The sequence below is a fragment of the Rhinoderma darwinii genome, chromosome 7, assembly GCF_050947455.1.
Source record: "Rhinoderma darwinii isolate aRhiDar2 chromosome 7, aRhiDar2.hap1, whole genome shotgun sequence".
In the NCBI taxonomy this organism is placed as follows: domain Eukaryota; kingdom Metazoa; phylum Chordata; class Amphibia; order Anura; family Rhinodermatidae; genus Rhinoderma; species Rhinoderma darwinii.
In genome coordinates, this window is record NC_134693.1 from 47075277 (window position 1) to 47096047 (window position 20771).

Sequence of the window (20771 nt, forward strand, 5' to 3'; positions counted from 1 at the left end):
ACGGAGACTCACATACATACCCCCATTGGATAGACGGCCGGTCCGGCAAACTATCAACTAACGTGTGTGGGTATCTTTAGGCTGCCGTACTGCAGACCGAGCAGTGGTGCAGCCTAAGCCCCCACTTTCCTGAAACTTCCAGTTTCAATAGCACTGGAAGGGGGAAGCAAATAAATAAAACATATATTGATGTCTGAAACGTCTTTCTCCAACACGCATTGAATGTCCCCTGATCCTTTGTAAAGTCTTTGGAAAGAATATAGATATGTTTTATATTTTTTGATTGTGATATGAGAGCAGACTGTATCCCCTTTAATATTAAACTATAATAAAATGCACTGAGAAAGGTCACCAATACAGGTTGCTTTATTTAGTTTGGTGCACTTTATTCGTTTTGTTTTTTTTAAGCCAAAGACAAGAGTGGATTTAAAAGAGGCGATCTTTCCGCCGTCCCTCTAGATTTTATGTTCCATTTGTGTCCATTCCTGGTTCTGGCTCATAAAAAACTGCATCAAAACGGTCGAATCCAGCCTAAAGTGCTTCTTTACATAGGGCAACACAAAAAAAAATAAAAAATCTCTACAATGTATAAACCAATTAAAAAAAACAAAACCTTTAATTAAGATGTTCAACCGGCAGAAAAAAAATAAAAATCACAGTTCAACATGTGTAAATAAAGCTGCAAAATTTGGGCAAGGTGCTGATGCTCCGAAAAAGTCCATAAATGAAGGAATATTTCAGACTAATTGCGGTAATAGGATTCCTTTTAAACAAAAAGTATTGGCTTAGTGATTCACGGTGCAAATACCTCTTCCCTTTTATTTAGGCAATACATGCTGCCACCCCTTAGTAACCGTAGACCAGCCATTTTAGACAGGCCACAATAAAAAGCGTAGGTACAAGTTATCAGGATCTCTAATAATGGAAAAGAACTTTGTACAGAAAATGGCAGCTGCTGAGGGCTATTTCAAGAGGCTTTAATAACTCAAATCCCAATATTACTGAGGTCATTATAGGTGTGAAAAAGACATTAGAGAATATGGTCATATCTGAACACAGACAGCGGGATGCTAGTCTAGAAAATAAGCAGGGGAAAGCAAAACAAAAAAGGGAAATAATACAGAGACCATATATAAGAGTAAAGAGAAAGGGCACATACAAGACAGCAGATTAGACGAGGACAACAATGGCATCAAGACAAGATGGGGAGATAATAAAATGAACAAAGACTATAGTAAAGAAAGGCTGGAGGTAAAAGAGAAAACTAAAATAGCAACAAAAAAAACAAAAAAAAAAAAGATAAAAAAAAGAAAGAAAACAAAACAAAAAAACATAAACTAACCAGCAGAACTGGGAGTTGAGGGCGAATTGGCTTGACTTCCGTGAACTGACACATTGGTAGCAGTCACAGCTGTTTTGGCAGCATATATATTGGCTTCCTCTTGAAATTTACCTATGTTCTTCTTGTAGCGGATTCGCTTATTTCCAAACCAGTTTGATACCTGCAGTATGTGCAACAGAGACAGGGAGACGAGTTTACAGTGATATGTTTATATAGTATTATACATGAACAGTATACATAGATGATCCTTCAATGAAGTAATGACAACTGTCTTTAAAGCGTAACTGTAGTTTCTGCAAACTTTTGACACGTCACAAGTTTTGATTGGTGGGAATCAGGGTGCAGAGACCCCCAGCGATCGCTAAAACGAACAGGCAACGATCGCTTCGGCTGCGATCAGCAATCCTAGTATGCCTGAAGACTGGCTTACAGAAAGCCTAAGCACCCAGGCCCCCGCTGATCAATACTTCGGACATGTCACTATGACATGTCAAAAATTAGCTGAAACGACAGTAACTCTTTAAAGGCTATACTTTCGTATTAAGGAAATAGTTTAGTTTAGTGTGTATATTTTCTTTAATTCTAAAAAGCGTGCACTAAGTTAACGCATCCCCTACTAATGCTACAACTATTTTATATTTATTTCCAATGGGATTCCCCATGACCTACTGCTAGTGACGGGAGAACTGCTCACTTTCCCTGCAGCGCCTCCACTGGGTGAATAAGCAGTTACATACTTGCTCTACTGCAGGCATAATGAAAAATTACACAACACAATTTAAAATCAATGGCCATCTATAAACAACAGCAGTCATCCAGAACGGAGAGCTGGTCCTAATGTGACTCTTGGCTCTAACTAAGAGAGTGATAGAGTGAGCATTGTGATCAGGGAAACCCGATCTATAAGCTCAATATGCCCGCCAGGACTTAACAATGGGGTTATCACCCGACGTATATGATAATTCATACACCAAATTGTCCAATTTCAGGAATTACAAGGCTATGAGGCACAGGGACTAGAAGTATTTGTATACGTTCTCTACCTGTGATACGGTGATGCCACACTTCTTGGCTAGCTCCTCTTTGGCCTCTTCACTGGGGTATGGGTTGCTGAGGTGTGAATAGAAATACTCGTTCAAAATTTCTGTAGCTTGCTTGTTGAAGTTTCTTCTCTTCCGTCTATCAAAAAATTAAGTCCACTGTTAAAACATAGGCGTGAAAATGTACAAAATGATGAACTTTTTTCAATAGACATGAAAGGCACATATGAAACGTGTACAAAAAGACCTAAAAAGCTGGTGGAGGAGTCCCATCTCCATGGTTTTGAGACTTCTACTTCTACTACGACAGGTGTCTAGGGATCTCGAATGACATCAGAATAAGCATATTTACAGGTAAAAGCTCTGAATCATTCCTAGAATTTTACACGTGAATTTGTAAGTTTCATAAATGAAACTATGTCACGACACTTATTTTCAGCAGATCGCAGCAAAGCAAAATTGTAACTAAAAAGAACACATACAGTACAAAATTAAAGTGTAGCTATACGTTCGACAAACTTCTGACATGCCATAGTTTGTATTGGTGGGGGTCCGAGAACGGAGACCCCCACCAATCGCTAGAACGAAGCGGCTGAACTGCTCGTGTGAGCGCTCAGCTGCTTAGTTTCTGTTCTGCTTTTTCCGGAAAGCCGATGTATCGGAGTACGGGCTCATAGACTTTGTATTGAGTCCGTACACCGATACATTGATTTCCTGAAAAAGCCGAACAGACACGAAGCAGCTGAGCACTCACGAGAGCACTTCAGCTGCTTCGTTCTAGAGATTGGTGAGGGTCTCGGTGCTCAGACCCCCACCAATCCAAACTTCTGACATGTCAGAAGTTTGTCGAACGTTTAGATACACTTTAAGAGATGCACAAGACATTCGGTATCTTAGGTAAACATTCACGTAACAAAACAAATTTGCGAAATGTTCAACTTGGCGTCCTCTCAACTTTTACAAAGCTCAATAAGTGTGGACTTTAAAGGGAGGATGGAGTTTTTGTTGGTTGGTGTTAACTTTTCAACCTTCCAAGATATATAGAGTCAAAATTCTCCATACATATAGAAGTCACCCTCCGTTTCCAAGCACCCGGATTGGTTGCTATTGTCCTGTGGATTGGCCACAGAGGTCACTAATCTTCTGCCAACTTGATTTTTACATGTTAGGGAACTTCAAGACTTTAATGTACTAGGAAAAGATATTCACATGAATCACCTAAAGGAACACGTAAAAAATGAAATTCCGCACATAGCACCATATGTATGTTCAAAGGAGCAAATAGTGGACCATTTTGCCTACGTATGAATGCTTTTGAAATCCCCCTTTATTATTTCAATATATTCTATAGATCGTTCATGTTATTACATAGATATAATAAGAAATATCAGGGGACGCTTATCCACTATGGCCTTACCGTGCATCTAAAAAGCGGGACCGCAAGATCATGACGGCTTCACATGTGCTTTGCTTGAGCTGCATCTGGATGGAACTAAACTTTCTGTGGATTATCCCGACCATGCGTTCAATCTCTTTGGGGGAGATAGGTCTGGTCCGGCTCTGCTCCCGCAGCAGATTCATCACATGTGTTGTAAATTCATTACAGGCCTAAAAGTGAACAAGAGTGTTAAGATTTATAGTCCACTCTCTAGAGGCTTACATAGATTTATGTACTTTTCTACTTCGTATCTTTTCTGTGGAGTTGAAATACTACGCCTTATACTTCAGGTTTTCATCATGTGCAATAGCCGTGTCTAAATCCCAAATTGCTGACCATACATCTTTTGTTCCTATGACCAGTGTCCATTTTTTACATGCAAGATCAGTCAGTAGCACAACAACCATTCACCTTTATGTGTAAAACTACACTTATATATTGAACTACTTTTGGAATGTCCAACAAGAGGGTTGGCTGGACTGGATACAATTGTAGCAAACTCTCCGCTGTGAGAAGGATCGGGTCTGTATAGATTTTTAGCCTCTGGATGTAAACAAGAATGCTCTCATTCACCAAGAGAAAATGGACACCTTGAAAACTGTGAGGGATTCAATTGCCAAGTACATTATAAAGTTGCAGAACTTTATCATACAATAAAGTTTTTTTTTATAGAATCATAAATGATCAACTATCCAGAGGTCCCAAACCCCATGTTCCCTGTCACTGCTGGACCGCACTGAAAAGGACATTGAAAGCGTGCGCTGTTGCTCCATTCAAAATCTATCAGAATGACAGAAACAGCCGAGTACAGAGCTTGGCTGTTTCCATCATTCTCATAGACATTGAATAAAGCGGCGAGTGCATGATCGACTGCTGCTCCATTCAAGGTCATCCTTACTGGGGGGGGGGGGTTCAGGGAGGGGGATCTGGGAGTACGAAACCACAGTCCTCCCGATCGGTGGGGGTCCCACCAGTGAGGCTCCCAGCGATCAGAAAATTAATTTATGATTCTTGGAGTACCCCTTTAAAAACTATGTGCATAAAACCCAGAAATAAAACAAACTTTAAAAGGGACAGTGTCATGATTTTTTAAATATTATATTGACTTTATTACATTTTTCACACACAAAGTTGTTTTTTTTCATTAACACTGTCTTACTGTATTGGGGGTTGCCATGTTTTATTTAATCTGTGTATGTGTCTCTTAACGACACATACACAGATGGAATACGACAGCTACAGGGCATAGGACACAATGAACGGGAGCCGTTCATTGCATCTTCCATCTGGCTCTGTACTGCGCAGGCTCAGTTCAGAGCCACCCAGCAGAGAAGCCGGTTTGTAGGGAGATAGCAGGTGCCATTATGAAGACCGGAGGCACTGCAGGTAAAGTGTGGGTGTCTGTCTGTCTCTCTCTCACAAACCCCCCCTCTCATGACCCCCACCCCCGTGTGTGTGCGCGTCTGTGTGTAGCAGTGCTGTGCGTGCGTCCGTGTGTAGCAGAGCGGTGTGTGTGTGTAGCAGAGTGGTGTGTGTGTGTGTGTGTGTGTGTGTGTGTGTGTGTAGCACAACTGAGTGTGTGGAAAGGAATTGACTCAACATTTCTTTATTTACACAACCCGTTTTTTTAAAACGTGTGTGTGTGTGTGTGTGTGTGTGTGTGTGTGTGTGTGTGTGTGTGTGTGTGTGTGTGTGTGTAAAAGAGCGCGTTGTATGTACTAACAGTGCACTTTACCAATTATGTAAATAAAATGCATAATCAAGTGTTTATTGATGCGTTTTTTGGCACGTAAAATGCGCAAAAAAACGTGTCAAATACACGCCATGTGAACCTGTCAACTGAAAAGTCATTCACTTAATTTTCATCATTCTAAGGAAAAACCTATTGGTACATTCAGGAAAGTCTTGTCAACATACATGTAGAGTTTCTGTCATAAACCGTGAAGGGACAAGAATGTGTTCAAACCAAGTATATCTTGGTGCATTGACCCTGCATTCTAAGGGTATGTTCACACGCAGTGTTTTCAGCCGTTTTTCGGGCCATAAAAGTCCCGAAAAATGGGAAGCAGAACGCCTACAAACATCTACCCATTGGTTTCAATGGGAAATACAGCATTCTGTTCCGACGGGGCGTTTTTTACGCGGCCGTTTTCCAAAAATGGCACGTAAAAAGGCGCCCGCCAAAAAGCAGTGCATGTCACTTCTTGGGACATTTTTGGAGCCTTGAAACTATTGAAAAACAGCTCCAAAAACGGCCGTAAAAAACGCGTCCAAAAACGCGAGTTTAATTAAAAAATGGCTGAAAATCAGGAGCTGTTTAGTAAGTGAACATATCCTAAGGCTATGTTCACACGGAGTATTTTGGGGGAGGAATATCTGCCTCAAAATTCCGTTTGGAACTTTGAGGCAGATATTCCTCTCCCTGCACGTCGATTTTCGCAGCAATTATCGCGCCGTTTTTCGCCCGCGGCCATTGAACGCCGCGGGCGTAAAACAGCGAGATATACGCTTTCTCCTGCCTCCCATTGAAGTCAATGGGAGGTCGGAGGCGGAAGCGCCCGAAGATAGGGCATGTCGCTTCTTTTTCCCGCGAGGCAGTTTTACTGCTCGCGGGAAAAAGACGCCGACGCCTCCCATTGAAATCAATGGGAGGCATTCTCGGGCCGTTTCTGCCGAGTTTTGCGACGCGGTTTCCGCGTCAAAAAACTCGGCAAAATACCCCGTGTGAACATAGCCCTAGCCTTTCGTGTGCCCTATAGCTTCTGCCAGCTGCCATTTGTACAATCACTCCCAAAATGGCAGCCGGGCACTGCTTAGCAATTTGAAGACACCTTTTCCTGGGTTGTAGGAGGGGGGGGGGGGGGTTGAGAATCCCTCCCACATTTACAGCAGCTGTGAGTGAAGTTGCTTTGCCTTATTCACCTTGCTGTAAATCTGGGAAGTGCTCCCTCTGGTGGCCAACATAGGAAAACATGTCAAATTATTAATTACATTTTTAATACTTTCCATGTGGAAGAAAAAAAAAATACAGCAAAAAACGTACAAAAAAATAGAAATAAGTAACTTACTTAAAAAAATAAAAATAAAAAATTCACGTCACATTCCCTTTAATACAGGTGACAGTTCTCCATGTTGAATACTAATAAATTGACAAAACAAACAACTTTGTGGTTCTCCATGTACTCACTCCTGGTTTTGCTAGGCATGTGCATGATTCCCAGTATCAGAACTCTGGCTGCCTGTATTGTTAACGCCACTATACTTAAAGAAGCACAGTCGGAACTATACATTAACCCTTTTATTATGGGCAGCTGTGTCATGTGATCTCAGTCTGACACCCTGTTTTCACATGAGAGCATGGTTTATTTTTGCGGTCTCTACTGTGTGGCCGACTTCTTGTGCACTACAGGATTACATAATCACCTGACAAACCCCTCCTGGCAGCTCTGAGACCCCCTCCCCTCCCCAACTAGCTCCACCCTCCTTATTATGTCCCCATTAATATAGTGCCGCTGAAGAGATAAATTATTCTCTATCTAAGGCCTTCTTCACACGGCGCTGAAAACAAAATAAATATGTGTAAACGCGTAAAAATTGCTAGCGGTTTTTACAAACCGCTTTTTAAAGTACAGGCGTTTTGATGCGCTTTTTGCGCATTTCTGGGTGCGTAATTAGGACTCCCATTGACTATGGGAATTAGGCACGTTTTCGTCACCAAGAGTTGACCCGATGCTTTTTTTACACGACGCGTAAAAAACCTGCATCGTAAGCACTGCAATGGGTTTGATGTCAATGGGTAGCTTAAAGCATGAGTTTTTGGCGCGTTTTCAGCACGTAAAACGCTGTAAAAATGCGTCAAATAAACGCCATGTGAAAAAGGCCTTACGGAGCAGGAGTGCAGTGCTATAATAGCCAAGTCCATACAATTATTAGTAGCAGACTTCTAAAACTTTCCTGACTCACACTGTCTATACTACTATCTGTGAGCGCTGTGTGCAAAGTCCAGTAATCAAGACAAAAATACACATATGGGTATGTATAAGGAGAAAAAAAAGCATATAAAACACTTAGTATATCACAAAAATATATATTTATTAAAGGCAAATACACCACATAGACACTTTTTAAATCATTTAAAATAGCAAACACATGCAAAGACTGGTCTCCTGGGGAATGCCTAATAAGTGGCTAAACACAGAAAGCCCCAGCAAGTCCTACCCAGAGACTCCACAGATAACAAATGTAGTCATATGGCCATAAAGGGAAAAATATTGCATCAAACTGTATGGCATATGTGTGTAATATCCCAAAAATCCAATGAAAGGAGAAAAAGGAACTGGATACCCCACACGTATCTCCACAATGTGGCTTCCTCAGGGGTATTGTTGTAATGAGGTGTATTGTGATATATATAGGTAACATATTAGTTTTAATTATTTACAAGATGTGTGCACAATCGTGCACACTTCCCTCACTCTCTCACAGACGAGCGCCCGGCAGCTCACAGAGCCGGCGCCCGGTAATGCGCATGCGCCAGAAATAGACACCACACTCGTGTGACGCGGCTCCCCGCGCACACGCAGTGCAGTCCAACTCCACCATCAACAACCACATCCTCCAGTATGCAGTGCGCCGGGGCCGACACCACAAAAACATGGCGCGGCTCCCTGCGCTTACCTAGTGCGACGGGAGGAGGGAGTCAAAGAGGGGGCGGGGCAGCAGCTTTCTACAGGAACACACGCCAAAATGTGTGTGTAGAGATCCGCAACAGCCACCAGATGTCCCTGTGGTTATATGAGCAGTAATTTTATAGCAAAAAGAGGGAGTTTCTTTTATATATGGGTTGCATAGTATGTGTAAATCCATGATCACCCAAGTGTAATGGCAAAAAAGAAAAAGTTTGTGAATGTTGATCTACGAAGATATATGTGGAAGAAAATAGCAAGTATGCTGAGAGTCCAGTGTATTTCTAGGAGATGCTGCTTCTACCTGGTCTTATGAGTAAAAACTAACAGAAACATCCATCACATTCAGGAGACAGGCTGAAGCTGTATCACATAGGAATACACAAACTCTGCAGTTAGGGGACAGAAGTTCATGTCACTGATCTATCACTTGCTGCACTTAGATAGGACTCAGAGAAGAGTAAGTGCAGTGTGATGAGACTCCGCTCCTCTGCAAAGCCAGAAGCATCATGGGCTGCATTAGGGGAACCATATCAGAGGGGAAGAAGGAACCAAGGTGACAAACAACCCATAAATGGCACATCAACTTTAACAGGTATATACAAACACAAGAGTCCCTACATTATTCTTTAAAAGCTTATGCTGCACTACATAGGTAAAAGAAAAATTGCTGGAGTGCTTCTTTAACTTGTGATGTGATGACCATCAGTACTGCCAGAGGGTTACGAATGAGTTCAGGTAATCTGCAAAATATATTTTTTTCAACTGTCGGCATAGGGCTGAATGGCCTCCCAGTGTCAGACTACATTCAATATTATAAAGAAATCATTCGCACCCCCTCATTTTGTGTAACCATCATTGCACTGGATCTACAGACGGGATTAGAGGAATACCGGCTGATTAGTTACTCAATAAATCATTCATAGTAGTCCTGTATTTGGTATTGCCACTCTCTTTCCACTTACCTGTTCATATTTCTCTAACTCTGTGTGGTAGATTTGTCGGATTTGGGATAATTTGGCTCTGTAATCTGAATGTTCCACTGAGTTATCAGACCCAGCTCCACCTGAAGCGGCGGCTGCTGCTGCAGCTGCTGCAGAGCCTCCTCCTTTTTCTGGACCTGCTACCCCCTCAGCCAGTAGCATGTTATCCAATCGCATCAACTGAGGGTCTTGCGGCTCCTCCTCTTGTGCTCCCCGAATACTGAGTACTGTAAGAAATAGACAAATATATGAATATAGGAATTCTTTGTATTTTTATTTTTTTTATTCTTATTATGTAGCACACATGAAACAAATTTATATTGTTCTCCTAGGGCCAATATTTCAAAACCTTTTATTTAGGAAAACAAAAGAATTTAAAACATTCTATGATTTGCTCTGAAATATAGAAGATGACAATAAAAAGTTATATGAATGCAATAAAGACATATTACACCTATTATTCACACAATGTTCCCAGCATGTGATCTTATAGATTCTGTATATATTTGCTTTATAAGTTACAAATATAGAAGTTAGTGTGGTAAAAACGATACGATAAAACAGACATACTGTATGTAATAAAAGGTATAATTACTGTATATTTTCCATATTGATATGTAAAATACCAAAGGCATTTTCCACATTCGATTTTGAGTAGAATACAATGACTACACACGTCTACTGAACACATTCTAAATAATAATAATAATAATAATAATAATAGATTATATATATATTTATATATTATATACACACACAAAATCACTAGAATAGTATCTATGGGGCTTAATACAAAAACACATGGTTAGGTCTATTCTACATACATCCACTAGGGGTCCCCTCTGCTACTCGATGACCGAAAACAGAAAATCATATACAGGGTCGTTGTAAACATCGCAAAAGAAACTTATTTGTAAAGATAAAATACATATTTCAAAGGAATAGATTACATTATATAAAACAATACAATACAGCAGCCAACTGAATGGCGTCCAACACAAAAATACACATATTTATCCTTTTTACGCAACACTGAGCCTCTGAACAGTGGAGACAGACTGTATTGGGACGAGTACTGTTCACACTTGTGTTCTTTCTTTTCGGTCAGGCTCTTTGGAGGTTAGAATAGTGTAGCATTCTGTGCTATGCAAACCAGAAACAAAAAAGACAGCGGCCGGAAACCCATTATAAGGCGGAGTTCACACAACCATTGTGGCTCAACAGGTATCACAAGCGCCCAACACACCTTGTTGACTTATAACGAAGTTAGTCGGGTTCTGTTGTGGTTCCCGTAATTTTGACAGGTAGAATAGCGCTGCATGCAATGCTATTATTTCCGTCAAATCTGTCGAAACTATGGACAAAGGCTCTGAACGGATTTGTCAGGTCTGTCATAGATTGTGTAAAAACTGAAAACATGACGCAAGTGTAAACAGAGCCTTAAAAACGTTGTAGGGCAATAAATCCACCCTGCTCATCCATCATATCAAACAAAGGAGGGTGTGCTTAGCAAATGTGGTTTTAGGATAAATAAAGCCATTAAATATTTATTCAAATTTTTTAGTAGTAGTCCAGAAAGCTCCTGGAACTGGCGGGAGCAACAGTAAAACGGGATTGTTTCGAAACGATTGTCCAAATGAATGGGACACAGACCTAGAGATTCTCATTAATGAATCTGGGGACAACTATTGGAAATTCTTGAACTATTGTTGGAAAATAGATTTTAAAAATGGTCCGGTATAATGTATTATAATGCTCATAGTGATAATAATCTACTCATGCTTGAGTGTTATTTATTATCTTCAGAGTTGATGGCGTTTACTTCCGCTTAGCTAAATTATCTAAATGAAGTCCGAGGTTATGTCATTGTACGTTGCAGGTATGTTTCTCCGTAATGATTTACACTGCAGCTCTGCTTGTTCAGATTGGCTACTACGTAGAAGCAGAAGCCCACCAAAGGCTGACCAGGAAATCAAATCATCTAGAGCGGATTATAAACTACTGGCAACTAAATCAGTGCACAAATAAGGTAACTGCCACACATATACTAAACCAAATGAGCTTCAGTAGGGGGGAGCCTGGAAATCCGCTTTAGGCAGAGCCTTCTAGGTAAAACTTAACAAAAAAGTAAACAAACTCGAAAAAAAAGACAATAAATAAAATCCCTATGGTTTATAAACCTATGCATTAGAATACCAGCAATCCCAGGAGAAAGCTGCTCTCAGAGCAACCAATTCAAAACCAGGACTGGCACTTTGGCATCTAACTTTTTCCAGAAGGATCGGTTGTAAAAGTCAACGAATTGGTCCAGACTTAAAACGGTTTCAAACTTGTTGCCAAGGTTTAGTTAAACAGACCTGCGTCATAAGGTATTCACTTAACCCTTTACCGCACATTCTGCTGGAACATATAGGCACTGCGTATATAGACTTGGATCCTCATACATTCATTTTACCAGTCACGTGCCAAGGCTCTGGTCACGTGACTAGAGGTAATACGGTGCTGGCACTCTTGAAAATATGTGTATGCGAGAAATTTCCTAATGTTGATTTTCCTTTTACTATAGGGCAGACCACACACACACACTAGATGCACACGCGTTTTGTCTGGTTCTTTGTTTTATTTTAAAAACAGGTCCTTTAATGGATGGAATGATGCCCACCCCCCCAAACCGTATCACCGCTCTGTTCCTGTCATCATCCATTCCTTCGTTCGTGGATCTGAAGACAATAACATACCAGAACAGAACGGCCGCCGCCTGCAGGAAACTCTTAACGCTGGTGTCAAAAAGGGAAGAAAAAAAAAATCATAAACTGTACAATAAAAAAAAAAGCCCAGCAATTTAGGCAAATTGCTATATCTGTATTTTTTGCGTGTTAGGAATAAAATTTCCTTGAGGTGACGCGGTTAAATCTTTTCTTTCTTTTGAAGCCAAATTGCATGGGTCGCTCTCTGTGCCAATCCACTTGAGAAACACTAACAAAGGCCATTTCTGTGTTAGGGACGGATCGGTGGCAGCTTTTCATGAATACATGAGAATAATTTGGTCTGCTGCATGCTGAGAGCTGGGGCACAGCTCTACATACTGTATTACTGGCGTCTGCTGGGAAAATATCCAGCCAGAGGAGAAGGAAGAGGGAGGGAGATGGGGGATTAGCAGGGAGATAAAAGAGGAGGGGAAAGACGGAAAAACAGAAAGAAAGATGGAGCGGGAATAGCGGTGGAAGACAGAAAGAAGACAAACCTTCTGTGATGTGCTCGGCTAAGTATCACAGAGCGATCGTGGCTTATACACGTATCTGATCGGTGGACAGAATCGTGGAAATATATTAATAAGGAACCGATGAAGTCTCCAAGGTTATATCCTTACAGTAGGTTTCACATCCAACAAAACTCGCCACTAGCAGGCTCGGAATTCCAGATACGCGGTGCAGAGGCTAAACATATAATGTCACCTTACAGTGCGCTACACAATATTCACATGGTCATCATCAAAAAAGGTTTTGGAGAAAGATCATCAAAAAAGATAATCTCCTGTCATGTCCCCAATTTTATTTTTAAGGTGACCATGAGGCGATATCAAGTACTTCCAATAACCTCAAAGTTCCTGATATTGTAAAAATATGTTGGAAAACCACTTCACAATTACCTAAACCCTTTCATTTTTCGTAGGCAAGACTTCTAACCGTGTAGTCAGTTATAATCCGGCCATAGCCAATTGATCAGCAAACGTCTAACACCCATGGACCACTAAATAACGTTTGACGGGCATATAACTTCTATTTATATGATGATGCTGATCTCAGAAAAAAAATTAGGAGGGGATGGGTTAAAATACAACCTGTCTGATGGATTTACCCTTCACCTTGGACACAAGATTCTTGGTGGAGGCCGTTGATATTAGTGCAATCTGCTGACAAAAACCTTAGACGCATGAATAGGTTATGAATACTACTACACCAAGAAGAACATTGTTACAATAAAATTAAGCCAACCGGACTAACCAGATGCCACCCTCCTCTGTCCAGTTGGGTATTTTAAACAAGAAATCTATGGAAAGAGAGGGCAATGCTTCATCCTCTCTCTGCAATTGTTGCTGCTTGTTTGTTTAGTGACGATATGACTGTACACAGCCATCAGCACAAAAAACAAAAAATAAAAAAAACTGTATAAAACACACAAAAACATACTTCTGACAAAGTTACGTTTTCCATTGCTGATGGCTGCGGGCAGTGATCTCCAACCATAGCAATGTGCCGTAACAGGACCTGAAGTTTCAAAGGAGAGCGCATTGAAGAACATTGGAGTTCCCACCACATTGAGCAAAAATAATAGGTACTGTATAAGAGTTATTTAAATAAAAATATATATATAATGATGTATATATAAAGAGTTCTTTAAACAATATATATATATATTTTAAAAAGGTACATCTATTGTAGTACACAACAATACAACTTTTGTTTTCTATAACCCCCAACACAAAAGAATTATAAAAAATTATTTGTATTTAACACTACTAATACATATATATATATATATATTAAACAAATCATTTTTTCTAACTTTTTTTGCAAGAGATCGATACAGATGTAGAGGTTGTATTGAAATCTCACCCATGCCACCATAGAGCGCCCTGTGTTTTTGTGTAGGCTCTTTAATGCCAATCATCTTGTTAGCAAAGGTAGTTTCCTGGCATTTGAGTGGAGACACTGGGGGAGGCCTTCTTGTTACCAGTCACTGCACAAGACAAGTCGAGGTGACAGTAAAGTGACACCGTGTCCCAGCTGCCGGAACCCTCTCTATTGCTATGGGTAATATGCAGCATCATGTGTTTGTATGTACGTGTGTGGCAGCTTCACAAGGCTATGCACTTTTGACTGGCGTTGAGTTTATGTGAAAGTAATTAACAGTAATTAATCCTTAATTACAGTAATTAGTAGAGTCGCAGTAAATTAAGCCACATCTGGAGCAGATGAGGGTTTCTGAATGGCATGGATGCTAAAGGCTAGGTGAGGAGGGGATATCAGTTGAGATGCTGGAAGGGAGGCCTAGGAAGATATGAATCAGGAGAACTAAGGAGGAGCTGGCAGAAAGTACGGCAAAGCAGGTTTCCTTGTGAGGAGGATCATACATATATCATTTGACAGGTACGCAAAAATATTTATACAAGAAAGACAAATACATCATACAAATGGAATCCCAAAATTCCCCAAACACAAATGGCATCATGTATCAAAAATGTCCCAGGAACAAAAATAGTCTGGTATCAACCAATCAGAGCTCATTTTATTTGCCAGTTCAGTTTAAAAAATAAATAAAACCGAACACAGATTGGTTGCTTGGGGGGCAACAAGGCCACCGTTTCCTCCGAGGCCATTTTATGACTCAAGTGTGATGATAACTGGCGCAGCTGGTGGCTCAGCAGAAATTCCAAATATCAAGATTTGGAAAAAACAATAGTCCTAGTGTCAGGAGCTGCAGAATACTAAAAGTGTAACTTGAAGCTCCTTACCACTATAGTATCTATATACACACACGCACCATACAATCTAAATCATATGTATACTGCATCTGTAATGCTTAGCGTTATGACATCATTGTTTAATGATTCATCATCAAACCTTCACACGGCAATTCCCCAACTACAGTCAAAAATGAATGTACAGGAAAATCAGTCAGTCAGTCGTTCGTCTAACCCCAAAGGTTCAGAGACACACAGCGAGACGTTACGCAGAGTAGCGACCACTGTCACAGCTACGTGCCGTCAGCTTCACAATTCCACATAGAGGACAAATGAAAGGACACTGGACAGTGCTCCTAGAGGTGAACAGAGGAGTAGTTCCTGTAAACTGAAGGAATGTTCCATCTATGAAATAACGTCCAGAACAAAAGGACCCGGGCTAGTGTTTTTACCACCAGACACCCCCACCCCTGCACAGACTGTGTGTCCGCCTGGCACATCTCTCCAAACCCTCGGGATACATTTCTAAAGCTGAAAAGGTTTTCCCTCATCTGGACTGTTCGAATTAATTACACACTTTAATGACATGAATTATTAATTTGATTCTGACTCTGCAGCTTCTGATTATCCTGCGCTGCCGACTATACAATTCCAGCTTCATTAAAACATCACCAGCTGCCTCCCAGATCGGCATTAAATAGTGAGAGCAATAATCAGATTATCTCCCTGGCAGAGAATACCCAGTACAGGCCTCAATAACACAATATGCTCCTATTACGCTTATTCCTTCACACAAGTCTTAAGTAAGGAGACCGGCTAACTTAAACAACTTGCCGTCGGGTTGCTAGTCATCCCGAATCTGGACGAGCAGTCTTTATACTGCCCCTGGAGGAGCTTTGTGGACATACAATCGTTCCGCTCCGGTATAGACAATCATATATCCGATTTGTTCTTGTGAATTGACCCGGGTCAGGCGAGTGCTATCTCCAGTATGTGCCCACAACCCATAAATATGTTAAATATCTGCATTTGCCACGTCCCCCTTCAGAGACCACCATAGCCCCGAATGACAGATGTCATGTGAGACCCTAGAATTGCTGTGACCTTGTGCAATGACCCATTTTATTAAGCAAGACTATGTCACAGCATATTAAAGTCATCCAAGCCAAAAGGCAGAGAAGCTAGCAATCTATTGGAGTGCTGAAGTTAAAAGTGTCACTGATGCTTTTATTGTGTGTATCTTTTGGAGAATACAGTACGCGTGTATAGACTCCTGGGATGTGAGGTGTGGAATGAATAGTCCCTTTAATCCCAGCCTCAGGGTAGTAGAACAATTAAAGTAGAAGACATCCCGTGAGGAGGCGTTACTGACACAACAACGTCTGATTATAACAAGCTGTGAAAAGGTCAGAGCCTGAAGAAGACGCAGCTCTCACTCGATATGCAGCCACAGATACTCATTACACAAATCACATCCGGACATTTCAAAAGATGACTAGGAGAAAAAATGAATGGTGGGTTACCATGTAAGTTATTGGGGACACCAATGGATCTCATATACAGGCGGTGAAAAACAATTACTAAAAAACCAATGAGCCAAATACATAGACCATGTGGCTCCACAGAAGTTCCCTTTGTCCCAGTCATAATTACTTCACCTACTTAAAAGTAGGAAAAAAATACAATCCAACCATCGGAAAAAAAAATTCCATTACTGTAGAAGGCTTGGCTCTTGGCTCAGCTTCTGCATTTATCACGACCCAGCGATTTAGAAGAGCGCAGCAGAAAGAGATGCCAATGTTATTGTTCTGGTTGGAGAGGCCATAATGGGGTGGGAGGCTATGGCTATAATAATGGCGGTAGCAACGTGAGAACCTGTACACTTTACACTCATTTTCTTAGTAAAATGTCAGTGGCAGAGTTCACGAGTATGGGTTTCCCCAGCACAGATCTACAGAGGAGTTGTCCAATCTTATTTCTCCTGTGACTGCCGGCAAATATTCTTCTGAGTGAAATAAACATTATTCAAATATATACTTTACATCAGAGGTTTTACAGCCCAATAAAGTGCATATACACATTTTACAACGCTATAAAGGTTTGTGTGTGTCAATGGTCCGGGGGTTTATTATTGCTGCCTATCCCTACCTTACAGGATTTGATATTTCACTTCTGGATCAACAAAGTAAGAAAATAGGTTATGACTGATGGACTTCATTTTTTTCTTTAATATCAAAATATAAAAAAAAAGTCACAAAAACAACAAATAAAGACATCAAGGAATGGAAAAACAAGGGATAGAACTTCATAGGTTAAGACTGCCCACACACGTAGCAGCAGTAGTGTGCCACAGGTTAGGGTGGCATAGCATGTACAGGTGAAACACGCTAAAACCATGTGCTTCATCTGTAGAAGCCACGTGGATGAAAACCACATTGAAAACCTGTGTCCATGGTACTAAAAAATGGAAATCTGCTCCACTGGTCGAACACATCAATACCGCCTTAAAACATTGCTTTCTCAATAGCGGTAAACATTATTGTAGTATTTTTGTTTATCGTCCAAATAAAAATATGGGGTAATGCAAAATGAGCACTGTAAAAATTATTTTTCGTGGCAAAAATATTTTTTTTTTTACCAAGGAAAGAACTTTTTCTTTATGTCATCTTCCCAATTAGCATTCCTATTTAAAAAAAAAAAATTATATAAACACTTGTAGGTCATATCATGGCCACATTTTAGTTCTATGGCCAGCCTTACCTAAACATTTTATTCAAACATAGTGGTCAGAGCTATGCAGTCTAAGACTCACCCCAACAGGTTCCTTGTCAAGACCATCGAACGATTATATATATACACACACACACACACACACACACACACACACACACACACACACACACACACACACACACACACACACACACACACACACACACACACACACACACACACACACACACACACACACACACACACACCGCAATATTCTGAATTTCCAATCAAAATTTTTTAGCATGCCAGAAGATTTACTATTACGACCACCTGGATCAGTCGCATTGGCACTTTTAAACGCTGCGACGCAGGAAAGAGACGGTCGTAACTAGTCTAATAGTATGGATGATCGCAGCACGTAAAGCCATCTTAAGTGATGTTATCATACCAACCTTGTATCGTTTTAGATATTCTCCTTGAGGATAAAGCCACAAGTCTTGTTCAAATACGCCCTAAAAAAAATCCTCAACAGAAAATAAAAGCGACAGTCGAATAGTTTACTACAATAGCGCATCGATTGTAGACTGAATAGCACATGTAATGCTTGAAATTAAAATGTAAGACCTTCAAGCCACTCTGGACCTTGTATTTTTTTTTATTGTGGTAAAGATCTAATAAGTAGGGTCCAAGTTGAGGCCTAAAATTGTCACTGTGCGGATTACAGCTGAGACTACATAACAGCATTACGTCTGATAATGACACATTAACGGCAGTTGTCTTTAAGTGTCTCCAGAGTGGGATTTACATACATGCTAACTACACGCAAAATGTAATTACTTACTAATTTTAATTGCTCATTTCAAGTGAAAATAATTAGTTGGCAACTAAGGCAATAATTAGCAAAGCAATATAAATCTCTATAAGAATATCCAGACTCGAATAAATATACGTAGCCATGAATATGCCACGCCAAGGAGGTTTCATCATAAAACATGCCCAACTTGCCAAGCAAGCAAACGAAGCAGTCAATAGTCAATCGACATTCGTGACAGGAGTCCCTACCAAAAACGTGTCTAGTCAGCAATGCAACACAAAATACATGTACACCACTTATAAACATTTATAAAATATATATTAGAAAGGTTTCCATCTACGGTCACTGTAGAAGGACCAAACCTATTGTCATAATCAAACAAACTTACAATTTCTCTGGAATTCTACGAAAGGAGAGAAAAATATTGGGCAATGACCATAGTCTACAGTCCTAAACTCCCTACTGTGAATCCAAACTGAAGTGAAGGACCCGCATTAGATCTGAACCAGGATTGACAGCTTTATGGTCACATGGGATTAAAGGTCATCCCAGAAGGCCGGCCTAGATGACGCCAGAGGGCCGGCGCCTGGGATGACCTTTCATCCCATGTGACAGCCGCTAAAGCCTGTGATTTAGCGCAACGGTCACATGGGATTAAATGTCATCCCAGGAGGCCAGCCTGCAGAACATCAGATATAAGGCCCCATGCACAGGACAGCAAAAAAACTCAGTTTTTGCGGACCGCAATTGCGGTCCGCAAAAACTGAGCCATTCACTTTCATTGAACACTGACACCTTTCCGTAGCACTACGGAAGGGTGTCAGTGCCGTGGAAATGTTCCGGGAATTATGGAACATGTCCGTTCTTTCGCATTTTGCGGGCCGTGCTCCCATACTTTGTATGGGAGCACGGCCCGAAAATGCGGCTGTCAGTCAGCGGCCGGCCGTGCCCGCAATCACGGGCCGTGATTGCGGGCACGGTCGTGTGCATTGGGCCTAAGTAGGTATTTTTTTTTTCTTTCTAAGTTGCGATTTTTGCTACGTAACCTCTGTGATTCCGCCGCAAAAGTCGCAACACTTGACGGTTTGTTGCAGGTTTTAGATGCTCATTGCATTCAATGGGGAAAACCCGCAACAAATTACCGGCGATTCCGCACCCACAATTGACATGCTGCAGCTTAAAAAAAACGCTGCTGTATTATGCTGTGGATTTTCTGCAACATTTTACTTTGCAGAAAATTTGAAGTATTTACGCCATGTGTGGACTAGTCCTAACGCCAGCAGTGCCTCCTGCCGCTGGGTCTCGTACCTCTTCCGGCGGCCTTTCCCTCCCCTAGCCTGCCAAAGTCTGCTGGTGTCCTCTGCTTGCAGCGGTCTCTTAAAGCGCCATTGAAAATCAAAATTCACCCATACAATCCCTGTTGCCCCAGGAGTATTTAAGGCACCTCCACTATCCACCTGGTGCCTGAGCAACATTGGAACAACCTAGTTGTATCCTGCGCAATTTCCTGTGTGCATCCAAGTCCAGTCCGCTACTGCTGTCAGCCAATATCCAGTGATCTGCTGCCAGCCTGTTTCCAGTCCGCTATTGCTGCCTGTTGTCAGCCAGTATCCAGCTACCTGTCTGTGTCTAGCAAGTCGCTGTCCGCTTCCTTCCAGCTGCCCGCTGTCAGTTTGACTCCTACTGTCGGTGTTCAGCCTGAAATTTCCACCCATCAAGGCACCATCTGCCAATGCCTGTTCCTTGTCCTCTTGGCCAGCAGCTACTCTGCTCGGACCACCTCAAGAGGCAGCAACCTGGTAGCCTCTCAGCAGCGAAGACCAGATCCCTGTACAGGAGTTACCATGTGAAGACCGTTATCTACTTAGATAACGCCCTTAGAGGTGGCCCTAAGCCAAACTGATGGAGTAGCCCAGTGGGCCCACAACCCGCTGGTCATAATACCTAGCCAGAAGAAAAATATTTCTGTTATACAGTGCTGTACCAAAGCACCATATGGTGGCAGGGCCATGTGCATGATGCCAAACACAGCCATGTTCAGAGTATGCAGAGGAAGTCTATTAGACTCTGTATAGTGTGAAGTTAAGATACGGTGCAATGCAATGTTGTCGCATGTAAAATGGGCCCAGGTATATCTTTTATAACAGGGCCCAGAACATTGTAGCTAAATTTTTGCAAATCGCGGCAAACGCCGTACAGGAAGGTCAAAATCTGCCTCAACATCCCAAACTGAATTTTGAGGCAGAATTTTCCTCCTGCAAAAAACTCAGTGTGAACACAGCCTAAGAGT

The 20771-nt window shown here is 41.3% G+C and overlaps 1 protein-coding gene and 1 long non-coding RNA gene across 8 annotated transcripts in view; one reads left to right on the forward strand and one right to left on the reverse strand.

Annotated features, from left to right (window-relative positions):
- The window catches only part of LOC142657859 (uncharacterized), a 29769-nt gene extending 17329 nt beyond the window's left edge, over positions 1–12440 (forward strand). For 2 of the 3 annotated variants that reach the window (XR_012849991.1, XR_012849992.1), the window contains 2 exons: positions 11368–11517; positions 12123–12440. This is a non-coding gene — a long non-coding RNA (uncharacterized LOC142657859). The remainder of the gene's footprint in view (positions 1–11367; positions 11518–12122) is intronic. The other variant, XR_012849993.1, reaches the window with a different exon arrangement.
- Positions 1–20771, reverse strand: part of PBX1 (PBX homeobox 1) — a 112183-nt gene that overhangs the window by 22198 nt on the left and 69214 nt on the right. For 4 of the 5 annotated variants that reach the window (XM_075833335.1, XM_075833334.1, XM_075833337.1 and 1 more), the window contains exons 3-6: positions 9471–9715; positions 3800–3990; positions 2386–2521; positions 1343–1502 (exon numbers count right to left, since the gene is read on the reverse strand). In XM_075833335.1, coding sequence (XP_075689450.1) covers positions 1343–1502; positions 2386–2521; positions 3800–3990; positions 9471–9715 — 732 coding nt within the window. The remainder of the gene's footprint in view (positions 1–1342; positions 1503–2385; positions 2522–3799; positions 3991–9470; positions 9716–20771) is intronic. The other variant, XM_075833336.1, reaches the window with a different exon arrangement.